The sequence below is a fragment of the Meriones unguiculatus genome, chromosome 18, assembly GCF_030254825.1.
Source record: "Meriones unguiculatus strain TT.TT164.6M chromosome 18, Bangor_MerUng_6.1, whole genome shotgun sequence".
Lineage (NCBI taxonomy): Eukaryota > Metazoa > Chordata > Mammalia > Rodentia > Muridae > Meriones > Meriones unguiculatus.
In genome coordinates, this window is record NC_083365.1 from 63,760,610 (window position 1) to 63,778,945 (window position 18,336).

The window sequence follows — 18,336 nt, forward strand, 5'->3', positions numbered from 1 at the left end:
GCATCTCTGCTCCTAGAGGTTTGCTCCTGGTCCTTGCATCCTTGGCTGAGATTAAGAATTACGGAGAGCAGCAGGCTAAGGGAACTTTATGATTCCAAAGAAGGGCAGGCAATCCATCAGAGCAAGCTCATGAGAGCTCTGCTAACTTTTGGAATGGCTTTATTACCCTGGTGATGGTTTTCACCCTGTTCTTTCCTTTTACCAGCAGCATAAACAGTCGGACAGTGGATACTTATTCCGAATAGCATCTTATCCCACCTCACCTTCCCACCCCCAGTTCTGAGTACTCACAATTAGTAGCTGTCAATCCTAAATGCCACAAGCCAGAGAGCACCAGAGTCAAAACGCTGTTTAGTCTTGGTACAGGATCCATTTTTCCCAAGTGTGCGATCTTTTCCAGTTAAATCCAAAATTCGCAGGCACCAGCCTTGCCTTTTCTATCTTTTTCTTTATTTTTCTCTCCGTGTTTTTTTTCTCCTCCGCACTGCCTGACCCTTCCCAGCCACCCCTCTTGAACAGACCCTCTTCTCCTCACTCCATCCTGCTTCTTAGAAACTCCACCGAACGAGTAGCAGGGCTTCCTCGGAGATGCGAACTGCGATCGAGGTTTACAGTTCCTGAAACTGACCCTTTCCGTGCATTCCTTTCTCGCCTGCCTCGTCTTCCTCCGGATTACCGTTCTTAAAGGCTCAAATCCAAACTCGAGGGCAGCTCTTGGCGCTCAGCTCCGCCAATACCCAAATAGCACCTCGTTCCGGCGCTAGGCTGCATTCAGCACCACGGTGGCGGACAGCTCCTTATAGGCTCAACCCTTGTGGCACCGCCCCAGGCAGGCCGGGCCCGCCCCCGCTTGCTTGCAAGAGTGGCCTAGGAGGGTCCTCCTTTGCTCCAGGGCAGACACTCTTGCTGTGGTGTGCTTTGGCTACTTGATGAGGAAGCAAAGAGAAAAGCTCTCTCTCCTGCTCTCTCTCTCTCTCTCTCTCTCTCTCTCTCTCTCTCTCTCTCTCTCTCTCTCTCTCTCTCCTATTCATACATTCCAACATCCATAAATCCAGAACTGCTTACTGCAACTCTTTCTCTTCCTCCCAAATTATGAACCAGATAATAGATATTTAAATCAGGTTTTCGGACAACGCTGCCGAAGCGATGCCCCAAGGAGCTGCAATACTTAGAAGCCTTAGGAGGAGGGATTTCCCATTATCTAACCTGATGTCTAATGCCTTTTTCTTTACTTCACAGGGGAGATTCAGAGAAAGCTTGCGAAGCGATTTCACCTGCAAGAGTGGGTGATTGACTGGTATTGATCTAATTGGGATTTCTTGTTTAGCCATTTAGGGATATGACTGCTCCCCTACTTTTCGGACCTTCACATCTGTATCTGTCCCTGGTCGCTGTTGGCACATTGCTTCACGGGTACTGAAGGGTGATTGGTGCTATGGGTTCCATCAGAGAGAAACACTTAAAACAATTTTAAAAGGCCATGGCTGGGGGATGATTAGAGACAAGAGGGTGCAGAGGATCAGTTGCGAGCCCATAGTTGGCTCTTAAAAGCTTTCCATCTAAAACATAAAAGATGAGCTTTGATTGCTTCCTCGAGGCTCTCTATTAGAAATCTGGTTGTTCAGCTTCTAGCACGCATCTGGACTCTCTTCCTTCGCCATAGATCACTTTACTGTGTGTTTATGGAAGCTGCGAGAAATCTGTCAAATGTTAACAGAATAAGGAACCAGTAATGATGTCTTCTCTGTGAAGTTAACAATCAAGTTAGAGTGTGCAGGCTCTCTCCACATCAGAGGAAGTTGATCTCTCTCTCTCTCTCTCTCTCTCTCTCTCTCTCACCCATTTCTCATCCCCAACACAGGTTTATTTTACACCACAGATTCCTAACAACCTTTGATTTCAGCTGCCAGCTCTGCAGCTACTGGACACTTGACTGAATTTCCAGCATCCTCTTCACGACTCCCAACTGTAACCTTCTATTCTGGGATCTCCTGCTCCAATCACTGGAAAACTGGCAGACTGTTCAATGAAAATTGGACCAACTGCCCATTATTTTGTTAAAGAAAAATTCCAGAGGTCCTGTTAGCTGTAAGCAAATAGGTTTCTATCTATACTTTAACTGAACACAATTATTTCAGTAGATTCCTGGTTCACAGGAAACTCAACATAAGATGTTGAAGCATAACCACAGGGGCTTTGACCCCTAAAATACTAATGTTGGAAGACAGCCATTTCTGTCCTGCTGGAAAGGGGCTGTAGAAAGGAAAAGGATAACACAACTCAGTCTCTTTGCTTGGGATGGTTTCCCCCTACAGCCCATCTAAAGATATCCACAGAAATGCTGCCATTCCATCCCTGGTCCATGAGAGTGCCAGGGTGCATGTTCCCCTTATGGTTAGTTTAACTATACTCAAAAGGTATGAACATACAAATCTATAACCCTTATCCACTCTATGTTCTAAGAGTGTGTAATATTTAGACTTTTTTCTATTTTTCAAAAATTATTATTATTAAAAATCTTTATTTTTATATGTACATGTGTGCCTATGTGTATTCAGTGCCCACAGGGTCCAGAAAATGGTGTCATATCCCTGGAACTGAAATTACAGATATTTGTGTGCTGCCTGATGTGGGGAGTAAATGCCACTTTTTTTTTTTAATAAGAGCAGCCCAGATGCCCCTCAACTGAAGAATTGATGCAGAAATTGTGCTACATCTACACAATGGAGTATTACTCTGCAATGAAAAATAAAGAAATCATGAAATTTTCAGGTAAATGGTGGGACGTGGAAAGGATCATGCTGAGTGAGCTGTCGCAGAAGCAGAAAGACACACACGGTATATACTCACTCATATAGACATACAACATAGGACAAACCCACTAAAATCTGTGCATCTAAAGAAACTAAGCAAGAGAGAGGACCCTAACTAAAATGCTCAATTCCCATCCTGAAAGGCAAAGAGGATGGACATCAGAAGAAGAAAACAGGAAACAACCTAGGAACCTGCCACAGAGGGCCTCTGAAAGGCTCTGCTCTGCAGACAATCAAAACAGATGCTGAGACTTATGGCCAACTGTTGGGCAAAATGCAGGAAATCTTATGTAAGAAGTGGGAAATAGTAAGATCTGGAGAGGACAGGAACCCCACAGGGAGAGCAACAGAACCAGAAAATTTGAACACAGGGGTCTTCCCAGAGACTCATACTCCAACCAAGTACCAGGTATGGAGATAACCTAGAACCCCTGAACAGATGTAGCCCATGGCAGCTTAGTGTCCAAGTGGGTTACATAGTAATGGTAAGAGGGCCTGCCTCTGACATGATCTGATTGGCCTGTGTTCAAATTTTCTTACATGAGTCCCTACTTGTTTCATTTTACCCAATATATGGTTTTACATTTTACAGTTATGCCAATATTTAACCATTGGTGCTCCTGTTTATTTTCTGTTTTCTCCCTTGGTCTGAAGAATACAATTCTTTAGATACCTTATAATCTGTCTCACATTTAGTAGTGATTTTTCTGTAATTTTAGGAAATTTGTTTTGGGGAGGTTATGTCTCTCTACTATTATGTCATAAAAGGACATCAACTTATGTTTCTTCTTTTGTTAAAAGTGTGTTATATTTTCCAGCAGGAAACATTCTCTTTTAAAAATCAGGGCCAGATCACTGTGCTAACTGTACATGTTCATACAACATAGGAGCATGTCACCATAGAGTCCACAATCACGCTTTATCATGAAGTTGTTAGTAAATACCATCACTCCTGGTTTTTTATGCCCACACACATACATAGTGGATAGTATATAAATTACACCTAATTTACAATCCTATTTAAGTTGTAGCTTTTATAATAATATTAATGATGATGATGATGATGATGATGATTTTGTCTCAAATACACCTGTTCTCGGAGCCACTTTGAGCTTTAACCAGCAGATGTTTATCTAAGATTTGCCAATGTTTCAGCAAATCTTGTTTACTGTGTCCCTGACAGTGGTGAGGGGCAAACAGCTGTTCCTCACATAGAGTAGTATAAACAATGCCATTTTCTGAGGGCATTTTTGCTGCAAGGAATTTTAGGCACAGCAGAATATTAATCACTATTAAAACAGTTTTAGCCAGATTGCTATTTACCTATTGAAATCCTGTCTTTCATAAGACATTTAGTATGTCTGATGCAGCTGCCACATGTTAAGGAGAAGCTAAATCAGGTTTCTCTTGCCGTATGGATGCACATAGAATCATTAATACCTGCGGAACTTCTGCATCTGAAGAGGCGCACAACTTCTGCTCAGTTAGTGAATCCTCAGTTAGTATTAATACAGTGAGGAAAAATGGACAATGAGGACTTGGCATGTCTGTGTCTTACAATAACTCATCTGGATATCATCTCAAATGAAAACATTATTCAAATAAAAAAGAAAAACAAATGAAGTGCATATCTGTTTTGAAAGTGCATGTAAGCTTGAGGGCCTGAGTTCACATCCCTGGAATTTTAAGTAAAAATAAGGGTGTTATTTGATATACTTGCCACTTTAATCATGCAGTAGAAGATGGAAATAGGTAGATCTCTAGCACTCATTGGCTTTACAGTCTAAACAACCAGTGAGCTCTGAGTTCAATTGTGAGACTGTCTCAAAAGGTAGATAATGTTATTAGAAGTCACCTGATATCGCCCCTACATGTGCATGTATACACATTGTTTTTGCACACTCACATACACTGTATAGGAACACAGTATACCTGTACTATTCATTCATAAACAAAAAAATACATAAAAGAATTGTATTATATTTCAATATTTTTTTCATGAAATACTTATGTTTCTTCCATAATGGAACAAGATAAAACAATGATTCACCACAAATTCTTTGCTGCTGAATATTCAGCAAGAGGTCCATCTAATATCATACCTGGAGGATATATTTGGTCATCTACATTTTATTGAGGGATTCAGGGGGAGACATGGAGACATGGTGACATATTAAATAGTACAAAAAGTGGTTTCTGCTCAGAGACTACTGACCAGTCCACACCCCTTCCCAGGTGTTTTTCTTTACTTTTGACGTCCTGTATGATAAAATCCCTGTAACATAGGTGCTGGAGTGTACAAAAATAGAATTTATGTATGACCACACTGGCTATTCTGTTTTGAAAATCATTATTTTGGACGATTTTGACATCACACCTCATGATCTGTTTTATTGACTGAAGGATAATTCCTGTTACCACCATATTTTCAGGGTTTTGTTTTTTGTTTGCTTGCTTTTTGTTTTGTTGTTTTGGGTGCTTTTTTTTTTTTGGTCAATTATTGATGCAGCAGAAAGTCATTATGTTTTCCTCTTTCCTTTAAGTTTTTTTTTGTGTAACTTAATTTTCTTGTTTTATGTTTTGTTTTCCTTCCTTATAGTAATTGACTAGTAATAGGAAAAAGGAAATGGAAAATTTGCTACTCTTCCAGGCCTAAAACTGGCTTAAGATAATAGGACAGAGACACATCCAAAGTTAAGATAACAGCAGCTTCTAGCGTGAGACTCTCTGCCAAGTCTCATATTACAAGTGCTGTTGCAGATTTTGAGTTGACAAAGTTTACTTCCTTTGAGAAGGGAATCACAGGTGGCATAATGAATCTTTTTTTTTTTTTTTTTTTTTTTTGTCTCCTTGTGGTAAACCATTGTTAACGTCATGCCAAGGCAGGTTATTTCTTTAACAGGAGAGCTGAATCTTAACAAAATGAAACAGAATTCTACTTTTTCAGAAGGATAGACAACCGTATTAATGTTCAGGGAGAAGTTTGTTAAAGTATGTATACTTCCCATGGATATGCTTTCATTGCGTTGATTTTGGAGGTGTGTTCTCCTTCCAAATTGTCTGTGTAATTACATTTTTACAGACCCAGACCTGTCACACTCATACAGAGATATCAAAATGAATACCTCTTTTTCATTTATGTCTGTGTATTTTCAAAGAAGTGCCCGCCCAAAATGACCAGGATGTCATTTGGATATGCTTTACATTTCCTGAGAAGCCTGCCTGAATAATTTCACAGAATGTGTTTTGGGAGTGACAGTGAAATACTAAGACTGGATCTTGGTATAAAAGCTGCATAGAGTGAGGTCTAGCTTTAAGGTAGAGCCTGATTCCTCTGTCTCTTTTTAAAAATGTATCCTGTGTGTGATATGCTCATATATTGTGTGCTTGTTTGTATGTACTTGTGCGTATGTGCATTGTTGGGATATGCATTCATGCATGCCTGTATGTTTGTGTGTGTGTGTGTGTCACCTGTTTGTGAGCATGGGTGTGTATTTACATATGTATGTGTTTGTTTCATCTGTGTGTGCATATGTGCATGCATACCTTTGTTTGTGTGTGCATGGGTGCCCATGGAGGCCAGAAGAGGGCATCATATCACTGGAGCATCTGGAGTTACCAGCAGTTAGGATCCACTTGAAGTGAGTGTTGGGAACAGAGCCGAGTGGTCCTCTGCAAGAGCAACAAGTACTCTTAACCATAGAGCCATCTCTCCAGTACCTGGCATCAACATTTAAAAGTTGTAATACAAGGACTCAAGCACTTGGCTTTGGTGCTCCTTAATATTTAATAGAAGCAAATGTGGAATGATATTTCTGTTATAGAAGTTTCAGTTATCAGTGTGAAAATCTAGCACAAAGAAGACAATTTATCCACTTATCCCTGAAGTAAAAATAGCTGCAAACATCTAAAAAGATCTTACCCATTCCAGAAAACTGCATAATTACTTACTAACACACCACAGTCCACAGGAGCTGAGTGAGCAACATTTACGTGCCTAGCACTGCTTTTTAGGAGATGCAAATGGTTATTTGGTCCTGCAGTCTGGATCTGAGGCCCCTCCACAAGTAACTTCCTGATCAGCAGTTGCTTTTCAACTTCTCTGATCACCCAACAGGCTGAGGAATAAATCCTGAGTAGATTAAACCTACTACAACTGCTGCAGGCTCCTGCAGGAGTGGTTATCTAATGCTTTCTCTATGGTCCGGATCCGATAAGTCAGACATAGGAAAGGGTCAGGTTTGCTTGTTTTGTTTGTTTGTTTGTTTTGTGTTTTTAAGAGAGAACTGTGTAAATAAAAAGGTGGTTTTTCCTGCAGTTTCTCTACTTCAGTGACCCAAGCTCATGAAGACAGCCCATAATAATAACTGCAGTCCATAGGTGTGAGAAGTCTCTGCTGGGTGTCCTCCTCTATCGCTACCTGCCTCTTAAGAGAGTATTTATTTTAAATCTTTGTTAATTTATGTTTCTTTGTCTGCATATGCCTCCTCTATGTGGGTACCTAAGGAGTCCAGAAGAGGGTGTCAGATTCCTTGTGGCTGCAGTTACAGGGCTTTGTGTGCTGTCCAAGGAAGGTGCTAGGAACTGAATTCAGGTCCTCTAGATGAACAACAAGATTTCTTAACTGGTGACCTGTTCCTCCAGCCACTCTGTCTTATGTTTTTGAGACAGGTCTCTCAATGAACTTGAAGCAGTGAACTTGGATTTGGCAGCACTGGTGGCCAATAAGATTCAAGAACCCTCTTGAAGACCTCTACAGCACTGGGGTTAAAATAATTTGACACTGCCCAGCTCACATGAGAGCAGGAATTCCTGCTCACATGAGAGCAGGAATCTGAACTTTTGTTTGCATGGTAAACACTTGGATGAACAAGCAATCTCCCCAGCCCCAGTTGTTTTTCAGTTTTAGTCACAACAGTAAATGACTTCTACAGTGGAACTCAATGTCCAGATGCAAGCTTTTGATGCTTGGAGTCTCTAGAAGGTGGAATAATGCTTATTAAGCATTAACCTCCATTTGAGTTTCCTCACTTGAACTAAAATGTGACTGAAAATTTCATATTTATGAAAAAGGTTTCTTCAGGGCTTCTGCAGTCCTGCTGTCCCTGAGGAAACAGCTGAACACGAGGTGTGCTGTTACTAACTCTGCTGAATTTAAAGAAGAAAAACAGATACCTACCACACCTGAAGTCCCTCCCTGATCTTTACATAATCCAAGCCAGTATCTGAACAGAAGATCTTTGGCAGATTCCATTAGGAAGAGGCTAAAAATCCTATACTGTTCTCCAATGTCATATTTTTTAAAAAACCAATATGCAGTAAAAACAATTGATTTCCAGGGTTACTTTTTATTATTATTATGTAACCTTTTCCTTAGCATCCTTTTATCCCTTTTGCATTTAAACCAGGATGAAAAGTACACTGAAAAACATCTCTAAAATACTTTTTATTGGCATTTTTAATTGCATGTGTGCCTACTAGTAAGAAGGGTGTGTCGACTAGTAAGAAGAGGAAATGCACACAGCAATCTCTCTCTCTCACACACACACGTACACAGAGAGAGTGTGTGTGTGTGACAGAGGGAGAGAGAAAGAGAGAACAGATCTGAAGTTTCTGTGTGAGAAATGTAGGATGCAGAATTGTTGTTCACTGTGACAAGTAGAAGAAAGGACGCAGAAGGTATCAGAAGAGAAATACACATGCGTTGATGACTCAATTTTATTTTTTTCTAGTATCTTTGAATTTATGTCTGTTCAGTAAAGTACACAAGTCCTAAATTTATGAAAGTTTGCAAGCCAATATAGAGAATAGAATTACCTTAATTATTCTTATACTTATTAAAATAACTGTTACCTGACCCTTCCAACAGAAGATTTATATTATCATAATTATGTGAATATATGTACAATGTAGATGATGTATGTTCATGCTCATACTATAGAATCACGTGTGTATATGTGTGTGCGTGATGCACATGAGTTTCTATTGCCCTGTTAAATAATTTCAATCACTTTCTATTAAGTCATTTCACTGTGTTAAAATCATTAGAAATGACATGAATTGTAGATTAACTTGGTGTACTCTGATTTTTATGGAGTCATGACATAGCACTGCAACCAAACATGTCTAATATGAGAAGAATTTACTATGTGATTAATGTAGTACACATCTGTAGATGTGGGTACCACACAACACATCCTGAAGGCTTAAGTCAAAAATACTCAGAAAAATGCATGTATTCTCTATATGTGCATATTTTTGTAATTATTTCCTACATAACACATTATGAGGATTTTTATGCCAGTTGAATAGTTTTGGATATCATAACTAACTAAATATATTTCTGTGAGAATTGATGCATAGGGTATATTCACATACCACCTCATTTCATGAGGACTTGAGCATCCTCAACTTTTCATAGCCATGTACTTGATGTCAAGATAAAGCAGTCTCTGCAAACAACTCCATTCACAAGTATTTAAACTGGGAAAATTGCAATAAGATTTAGTGGTGTGAATCTGTTTCAGTGGAATAGCAAGTCAAGCTAGAGTGCTGTATAGTGATGTAATTATGAGATTGGAAACATAAAGCTAGATCTAGAAGCACATAGACATTATAGTTAAGAAAGAGGATAGGTACCCATGTAAAATAAAGGCCAAAAAAGGAAAAATAACAGATAAGGCTTACAAACGTTTGTCTACAGGCCAAGGCAGGTCATTTATTTGCTTTGACAAAACACATGGCTATAAGTTGCTTTTATGTTTAAAATACCCTGAAATAGTATCTTGTAGCATATGAGCACTACATACAATATTCCGTTGTGCCTGAGTATGTTTGTGTCTTAAGCTGCCTTCACACTTGATTTGGAGCTGGAGAGTTGTCAGAGAAGTTACAAGGACCTACAGATGTATCTCAGTCATACAGTGCCATCCTGGCCCTGTAAAGCTCCTGGACTCAATCTCCCAACCTGGGAAAACAAAAAAGGGTAAGGAGTAAATATTAAAAGCTGGGTATGGGGGCATGCACCAGTAATCCTAGCCCTGAAGGCAAACACAAGTAATTCCCTATAGGTTTCTAGCCTGAGCTATCAAAATCTGTGATAGCCAGGTTCAAGAGACACCCTCTCTCCAAAATCAAGGTGGGATTGAACAGAGGGAGCCATGGGTAAATCATTTTCCACATAACCATGAAGACTGGGATTCAAATCCATGTAAAAGCCTGTAGTGTGGTGAATGGTAGGCCACCTGTAATCCTGACTACAGGGAGGCAGGGGATCCCTGGGAAAAGCTGGCAGGAAACTCCCATTTCAGAAATCATGTCTCAGTAAAGAAACTGGAGAGGAACTAATGATGACACCCCAAATTTAACACACACACACACCATATTCACATGTTTAAAAAATAAATTAAAAAGAATTTAAAACAAAACAAACCAAAGTGGAAATCTTATAAGGAACAACACATGAGGTTGATCTGTGCTTCTTCCACATGTAAATGCAGATGTGCACACCTGCATTAAATTCAGTTCAATGCTTGAACTTAGTTCACCAGGCTTTTTTAATTATTTTTTTATTTTTTTATATTAATTACAGTATATTTACTTTGTATCCCAGCTGTAACCCACTTGCTCATTCCCTCCCAATCCCACATTCCCTCCCAATCCTACCATCCCTCCCTCATGTCCTCCCTGCCCTCTCCAAGTCCACTGATCGGGGAGGACCTCCTCGCCTTCCATCTAACCCTACCTTATCAGGTCTCTTCAGGACTGGCTGCCATGTCCTCCTCTGTGACCTCGCAAGACTGTTCCTCCCTCTGGGCAGAGGGGGAGGTCAAAGAGCCAGCCACTGAGTTCATGTTCACCAGGTTTTTAGCAAGGGCCTTTATTGTTGTTCTCCACTGAGCCGTCTCCCCAGCCCAGTTCCAGTTTTTGAAACAAGACCTTGAAATGTGTCATATGCTATGGAATGAGTATAATAACAAACCAGTCTCTAACATATAAAGAATATAGCCTGCATATGAAAATTTGAATATAGTAAGTTGCATTTACATTTCAAAACACTGTCAGTTTCAGTCATTTTAAAAGAGAACTTCCTAGAATGGTTTCTCTCATCTGAGCATTAGTGTTGATTACTGGGAAATTCCCTCTTCTGAGCATGAGTGTTGATTACTGGGACTGCCTTTCTGAGACCTTGACTGTGACTCAATGTCACTGTGCACTTGTATCTCAATGATTTTTGTGTCATACATGCAATTTGCAGAAATAACTCCCATACACATCTTTTGGTATATTCATACATGCATGTATGTGTGTTTGTGTATATGTGCTTGCATGTAGGTTCATGCTGAGGCTGGGGTTTGGAATCAGCTGTTTTCCTCAGTCATTCACCATCTTATTTTCTGAAACAGTTTCTCACTGAACCTGGATTTTGCTAACTCAGCTAGCCTGGCCAGCCACAAACTCTGGTAATACTCCTGCCTCTGCTTCCCCAGCACAGGAATTATAGCCATATGCCATAGTGCTGACTTTTCTACACTGTTGGTTAGAAACTTAGACACTCAGATCTTCACATTTACATAGCAAGCATTTGATCAACTGAACCACCTCCCCAGACGATCCAATGTACATTTATTCTTTTAGAATTCTTTAAAGCATTGTGACCCATTTACTTAAAAGCTGACTGTTGGCTTAGATTTTTCATCAAACGTTCTTTATTTAGGGTTCATAAACACTTCCTTTCCATCCCACTGACCAGAGTTAGAGGAGATAGCAGGCTATGAGGGAAAGGGGGTTGTAGACCTTTTTAGAAGTAGTTGTTTGGGCTGAGTCCAACTTCATGTCAGGATACCAGCAGTACATTCCAAATGCCAACAACAAACAGCAACACAAATCAGCATGATTCAGCAGGTTGGGACAAGTCAGTGAAAGCCAAAAGACTCAGTTGAATTACCCTGAAAATTTCTCTAGAAAGTTTCTGTCTGTAAAGTGAATTATCAAAGAACTAAGACCAACATAGTGATGTCAATCCAGAAAACATTGTCTCACTTTCAGTGGGCTTCTATATATGTCCTCTCACCAAAGTCCACCCAAAACATCACATGACCCAACTGAGTCATCAAAGAAACCAGAAACTTTCACTTCACCTACCTCTACCTCACCTACCTCTGCCTCTTATTCCATCGTACCATTGTGTTTTATGGCAAAATACGGGTAAGTAGAAAAAAAAAACAGGAAAGTTCATAGTTATGATTTACCATGTTCTCTGTTTAACAACTATTGACAATGATTTTCAATGGTTAGAAGAACAAAAACAAGCAGCTAAAAAGCTACACTTGAAAAATGACCTATGATTTTTATACAATGGAATACTACTCAGCAATCAAAAAGGAGGAAATCATGAAATTTGCAGGCAAATGGTGGGATCTAGAAAAGATCATTCTGAGTGAAATATCCCAGAAGAAGAAAGACAAACATGGGATATACTCACTTATATAGACCTATAAGATATGATAAACATAATGAAATCTATACACCTAAAAAAGATAATCAATTGAGCGGACATGGGGTAAGATGATCAATCCTCATTTAGAAAGACAGATGGGATGTGCATTGAACGTATGACAGGAGTCTACTGAGCGCATCTGAAAGACTCTAACTAGCAGTGTTTTCAAAGCAAAGACTCATGACCAAACCTTTGGCAGAGTACAGGGAATCATAAGAAAGAAGGGGAGTTAGTCTGATGGGGAAAGGATAGGAGCTCCACAAGGACCAAATATATCTGGGCACAGGGTCTTTTCTGAGACTGACATTCAACCAAGGACCATGTATGGATATAACCTAGAACCTCCACTCAGATGTAGCCTGTGGTAGCTCAGTAACCAATTGGTTTCCCAAAGTGAGGGGAACAGGGACTATTTCTAACAGGAACTCAATGACTGGCTCTTTGGTCTCCCCACCCCCGAAGGGAGGAGCAGTCCTGTTAGGCCACAGAGGAGGGCTTTGCAGCCAGTCCTGAAAATACCTGATAAAACAGGATCAGATGAATGGGAGGAGGTCCCCCCTATCAGTGGACTTGGAAAGGGGCACAGTGGAGATGAGGAAGGGAGGGAGGGACTGGGAGGGAATGAGGGATCGGGACACGGCTGGGATACAGAGTTAATAAAATGTAACTGATAAAAAAAATAAAAATAAAAATAAAGAAAATAAAAAATAAACAGTAAAAAAAAAAGAAAAAAAAAAGAAAAATGACCTATGGCAGAACCTAGAGGTATGAAAGAATGACTGTGCATGTTGCTTAAGAAAGAGGAAACAACATTTTCACAGGAGCAGATGCAGATTTGCTTGCAGCTTCCAAGAGTCAGGGTTTAGTAATTGCTACAAACCCTGACTCCTAAGTGATTGTTAAAACTGATCATCAGCTCTTCAGGAGCTAGAATCCCCTAGGAGACAAAACTCTGGGCTGCCTGTGAGTGAATTTCCTTTCTCTTGTGATTGTTGAGATAGGAAGATCCACCTCACCCTGCCTGATGCCATTCCGTGGCTGTGGTTCTAGACTGAACAGTTATTGTGAGTAGAAATAAACTTTTCTGCTATTTTCTTGGGGAAATGATAATAATAATTAATGTAACACAATACTGACCGTATTTATTTTGAGACACTCTAAATTTCATATTTCATAGTTCTTTTGATCCTTTCTTGTAGATAAACAAATTCTCACCAATGTAGCAGGAGGTGTGGGACTGAGGTTTCTTGGAAGGAAAATGGTTATTGGCATGAATTCTGAAGCAGTCCCAAGCAAGTTACAGGCATTTTTAAGAATAAAAAAATACCTTCATCTGTAGATTTCCTGGCTTTCACTTTATCATTTCTATAATTGTAAAGCCAGAAAGAGGTCAGACATTTCTTTGCACAGTTTTGACCCAAATCATAAATACATTAATTTTTCCATAGTTAAGTGTTTAAATCTAGAGCCAGTCTTTGTGAATGGGGGCTATGATAAAACAGATTAAGATCTAAAAGGATTGTTTTTAACACTTTACATAAAATAGTAAAACTTATGATACTGGGATTCTATGCTAGGTTTATTGGCTATATATTATGTTTTCACCTCATTTTAGGTATGCAATAGAGTAGACAAAATATTTAAGTTAGTTTTATGTCAAAATTGGCATGATGTTGAATCAAATGTTATTCTATAAGTCAGGGATGGGGTAAACAAATTCTTGGTTTATGCCTGAGGGACTCATTTAATATTCACTGTTAGTTAGATGGCTACATATCACTATACCAACTTACAGCACACCCTAATTAGGGATGTTTTTGCCTCCCTTACACAGTAAAACATCATGAGTCTCACCAGGTCAGTTGCCATGGTATTTCAGTGGATAAACAGAACATCTAGAAAGTGGGTAATGAGTAAAATCCTTTTTATGCAAGCATAAAGACCTGTCTTCTGATTCCAAGCAGTCATGTGGGCACCTGTAATCTTAGCACTGGAAAGATGGAGACAGGAAAAATCTCAGATCTCATTGACAAATGACTCCAGCTAATAGGTGAGTTCCAGATTCAACAAGTGACTGTGTGAAAACATAAGGTACAGAGTGATAGAGGAAAGAGATCTACTGGTCACTTCTGCCTCTTACATGTGTATACATGTTCACTACAGTTCCACAATGTAAATGAACAAACACACAGACCCATGCGCAGGCACACACACACACACATAGTGTGTGTGGAGTGCATAAATATATATCTTCTACACATTTCCTCCTTATTTAACAGGAAATTTATTTTGTGGTCAATGACTGTTTTCTGAAGAATTAGTATATGATAAGTAAATGGCAATAGCACATCTACTAACAGAATTTAGAGCTAATGGAACTACATAGAATAAGGTTTTAAATACATACAAGTGTATGAGTTATAAGTATGTCTTAAATGTTAGGAGCACCTGCTGCTCCTGTAGATAAATCAGATTTGGTTCCCAGCACCCACATGGTAGCTCACAACCATCTTTAATTCTAAGTCCTGGAAATTTTTCTGTGGAAGTTTTGGTTTATGATATGTAAACATGGTTTTGTTTTAACCCCAAGTGTGAACTATGGAACTGATTCAGATTATCCACAGCAGCAAACTATTTGCCTATTATAGGCTCTGAGAAGTGTGCTTTGACAGCTGAAGATAGTTTAAATCTGAGAACTCCTAGGGAAAATAAATGCCAGTGCAAGAAGAGAATCACACCAGGAAAACAACCCAGAAGATGGTGATGTTTAAAATCCAGCACTGCTGCAGTCTTTGATTGGAGCTAACTCCAAAGAGAGCATGAGTAGAAATCAAAGGAACTGATGAATATTTGGCTTGTCAATGGACACCCTTTAAAAATTTAAACAAGAATCTACTGTTGCTACTGAAAGGCAAGAAAGACGCCATAAATTGAGCAAAAACTTGAAGTTTGGGCTGAACAAGAGAGAAAGTAGATTGGAAATGAAAATAGAGAACTGTTTGAGAAGAGGCAGGCTAAAGAGAAAGAACTGTTCTGAAATAGAAGGTTGAGCTTGCACAGCTGCAAGAAGAATTGACTGAGCATAAAGCCAAGATAATTAAGTATATAAGAACAGAGACAAATCCCCAATTATTCTATATTTCGGGAGAATGTGTCCAGCTACTCAAATCTAATAGAAGAGTCATAGAGAAAAAAAATGAATGCTTTATTTGAAAGTAGACACGTATTTGCAGAACAAATAAATAAAACATCAGCTAGCATAGAAGACAATCAACGAATGACAAAGAGAGTCAACTGGTGAATAATGAAGAACAGAACACGGAAGAAAATGGTAAGGTGGCTCAGGGAGAGGAAGAATTGAAGAAGACAAGTATTCAGCACAGTGATGTAGAAAGAGAGGAGGCAAGAAAAGAAGAGAAGAAGGAAGCAGGTGCAGTTCATAGTAATGCAGAGAAAGAACAAGTGGAGGAGGAAAAAAAGTAGGAAATGGAAGTTAAAATAAAAGAAACCGAGGTAAGAAAAGGTGAGAAGCAGCAGGATAATCAGCCAGAAATTATGGATGTATTAGAGAAGTTTGAAAGTATAAAAAATGTAATTGCTGAGCAGGCAAGTAATGGAAACTAATTAAACTGAAAGTATAAAACTTCAGAAAATAAAACTAGCAAAGAATTGGATACAGAAATGGAATTTTATGTTGAGCCAAATAAAGGATGTAAATCTCTTTCTCCTGGAATATCAATTCTCTGGAATTGGAAAAGTAACAGAAGTTAGTAGAACTCCCTATCTGCCTGGCTTCCTTGTGACACAGTCCATGGATGAGGCAGAGGTGAGCAGCATGTGGACTCTGACCCACATCCTGTGACACTCCGAAGAGGCCAGTGGGCCACCTGAGCAGCATCCATGTGGGAGCCCTGTCTATCTACTGCCTACTTCCATCTTGCTTAACCATCAGGTACCATCAAGCCTACTAAAAACAGAGATGCCCAGGTGGTTAGACACCAGGATAAGAACATAAGCCACAAAACCCAGGGCCATAAGACACCACAGAAAAACAATTCTATTATAGTAAACCCTGGAAATACTCTCACACCAAAATGCAAGAAAACATTCTTTAATCTAAGGTGATGAAAATGATAGAGGCCTTAAAAGATGAAAATAAATCCCTGAAATAAATACCAGAAAACACAATCGAGCAGGTGAAGGAACTGAATAAATCCTTAAAAGAAATACAGGAAAATACAATCAAATTGAAGAAGGAAATTAATAAAACTGTTTAAGACCTAAAAATGGAAATAGACACAATAAGGAAAACACAATCTGAGACAAACATAGAGATGTAAAACCTGGGGAAGACAATAGAAATGACACACACAAACATTATCAGTAGAATACAAGAAATATAAGAGATGGAATCTCAGGTATAGAAGATACTTTTGAATAGACTGATATGTCAGTCAAAGAAAATGTTTAATCTAAAATGTTCCTGACACAAAATATCCAAGAAATATGAGACACTACCAAATAAATAAATAAATAAATAAATACTAAGAATAAAAAGAATAGAAAAAGAGTGATGAGTGGACTCCCAGCTCCAAGGTCCAAATATTATTTTCAACAAAATCATACAAGAAAACTTCTTAACCTAAAAACAGAGATGCCTATAAACATAGAAAAAGCTTACAAAACACCAAATAGATTGTACCAGAAAAAAAAAATCCTCCATGTAACATCTGACTTCTCACCAGAAACTATAAAAACAAAAGCCAGAAAGTCCTAGACAAATATCTTACACACAACTAAAAGACTACAGATGTCAGCCCTGACTACTATACTCAGTAAAAATTTAATCACCGTAGAGGGAGAGAAACAAGATATTCCAGGATGAAATTTAAACAGTACCTAACCACAAATCCAGTCCTATAGATAATACTGGAAGGAAAACTCCAACCCAAGGAGGCTAACTACAAAATTAACTCAAAAAAAATGGGCTGAGAAAAAAATTAGGAAAACAACACCCTTAACAATAGCCACAAATTATATAAAGTACCTTGGTGTGAGTCTAAACAAGCAAGTGAAAGACCTGTATAACAAAAACTTCACTCACATCTCTGAGGAAAACAGTTGAAGATATCAGAAGGTGGAAAGACTTCCCATGCTCAGGGCTTGGCAGGATTAACATAATAAAAATGGCCATCTTACCAAAAGCAATCTACAGATTCTATGCAATTCCCATCAAAATACCAATACAATTCTTTACAGACGGTGAAAGAACAATTTGCAACTTCATATGGAAAATCAAACCAACACCACCAAATATCCAGAATAACTAAAACAATCCTGTTCAATAAAAGATCTTCTGGAGGTATCTCCATTTCTGATTTCAGGCTGTACTGTAAAGCAGCATTAACAAAAACTGCATGGTACTGGCATAGAAACAGAATGGTGGATCAATGGAACCAAACAGAAGACCCATCTTACATCTGTCAGAATGGGTAAGATCAAAAACTCAATTGACAGCATATGTTGGTGAGGTTGAGGAGAAAGTGGAGCACTCCTCTATCGCTGGTGGGAATGTAAACTCATATAACCACTTTGGAAATTCACCTGACACTTTCTCAGAAAATTGAGATCAGCTCTACTTTAAGACCCAGCTATTTCACTCCCAGGCATATACCAAAATGATGCTCTACCATACAACAAAGACATTTATTTACTCAGTTACATTCATAGAGGCTTTACTTGTAATACCTAGAAACTGGAAACAACCCAGATATCCCTGAATTGAAGAAAAGATGAAGAAACTGTGGTACATCTCCACAATGGAATACTACTCAGCTTTAAAAAACAAGGACATCATGAAATTTGCAGGTGAATGGATAGATCTGAAAAAGAGCATCCTGAGTGAGGTTACCCAGACCCAGAATTACAAGCATGGTATATACTCATTTATAAGCATATACTAGCCATATACTACAGAATAACGACATTATAAACCACAGATCTAAAGATACTAACTAACAAGGA

General features: G+C 38.9%; 1 protein-coding gene and 1 pseudogene across 1 annotated transcript in view; one reads left to right on the top strand and one right to left on the bottom strand.

Annotated features, from left to right (window-relative positions):
- LOC110565027 (contactin-associated protein like 5-1-like) overlaps window positions 1-945 on the bottom strand; it is a 703,043-nt gene extending 702,098 nt beyond the window's left edge. The window contains exon 1 of the mRNA XM_060371632.1: window positions 292-945. Coding sequence (XP_060227615.1) covers window positions 292-373 — 82 coding nt within the window. The 5' untranslated portion in view covers window positions 374-945. The remainder of the gene's footprint in view (window positions 1-291) is intronic.
- A 9,054-nt stretch (window positions 946-9,999) lies between these two features.
- On the top strand, window positions 10,000-16,073 carry LOC110540776 (pinin-like; annotated as a pseudogene).
- Window positions 16,074-18,336: the final 2,263 nt, after the last annotated feature.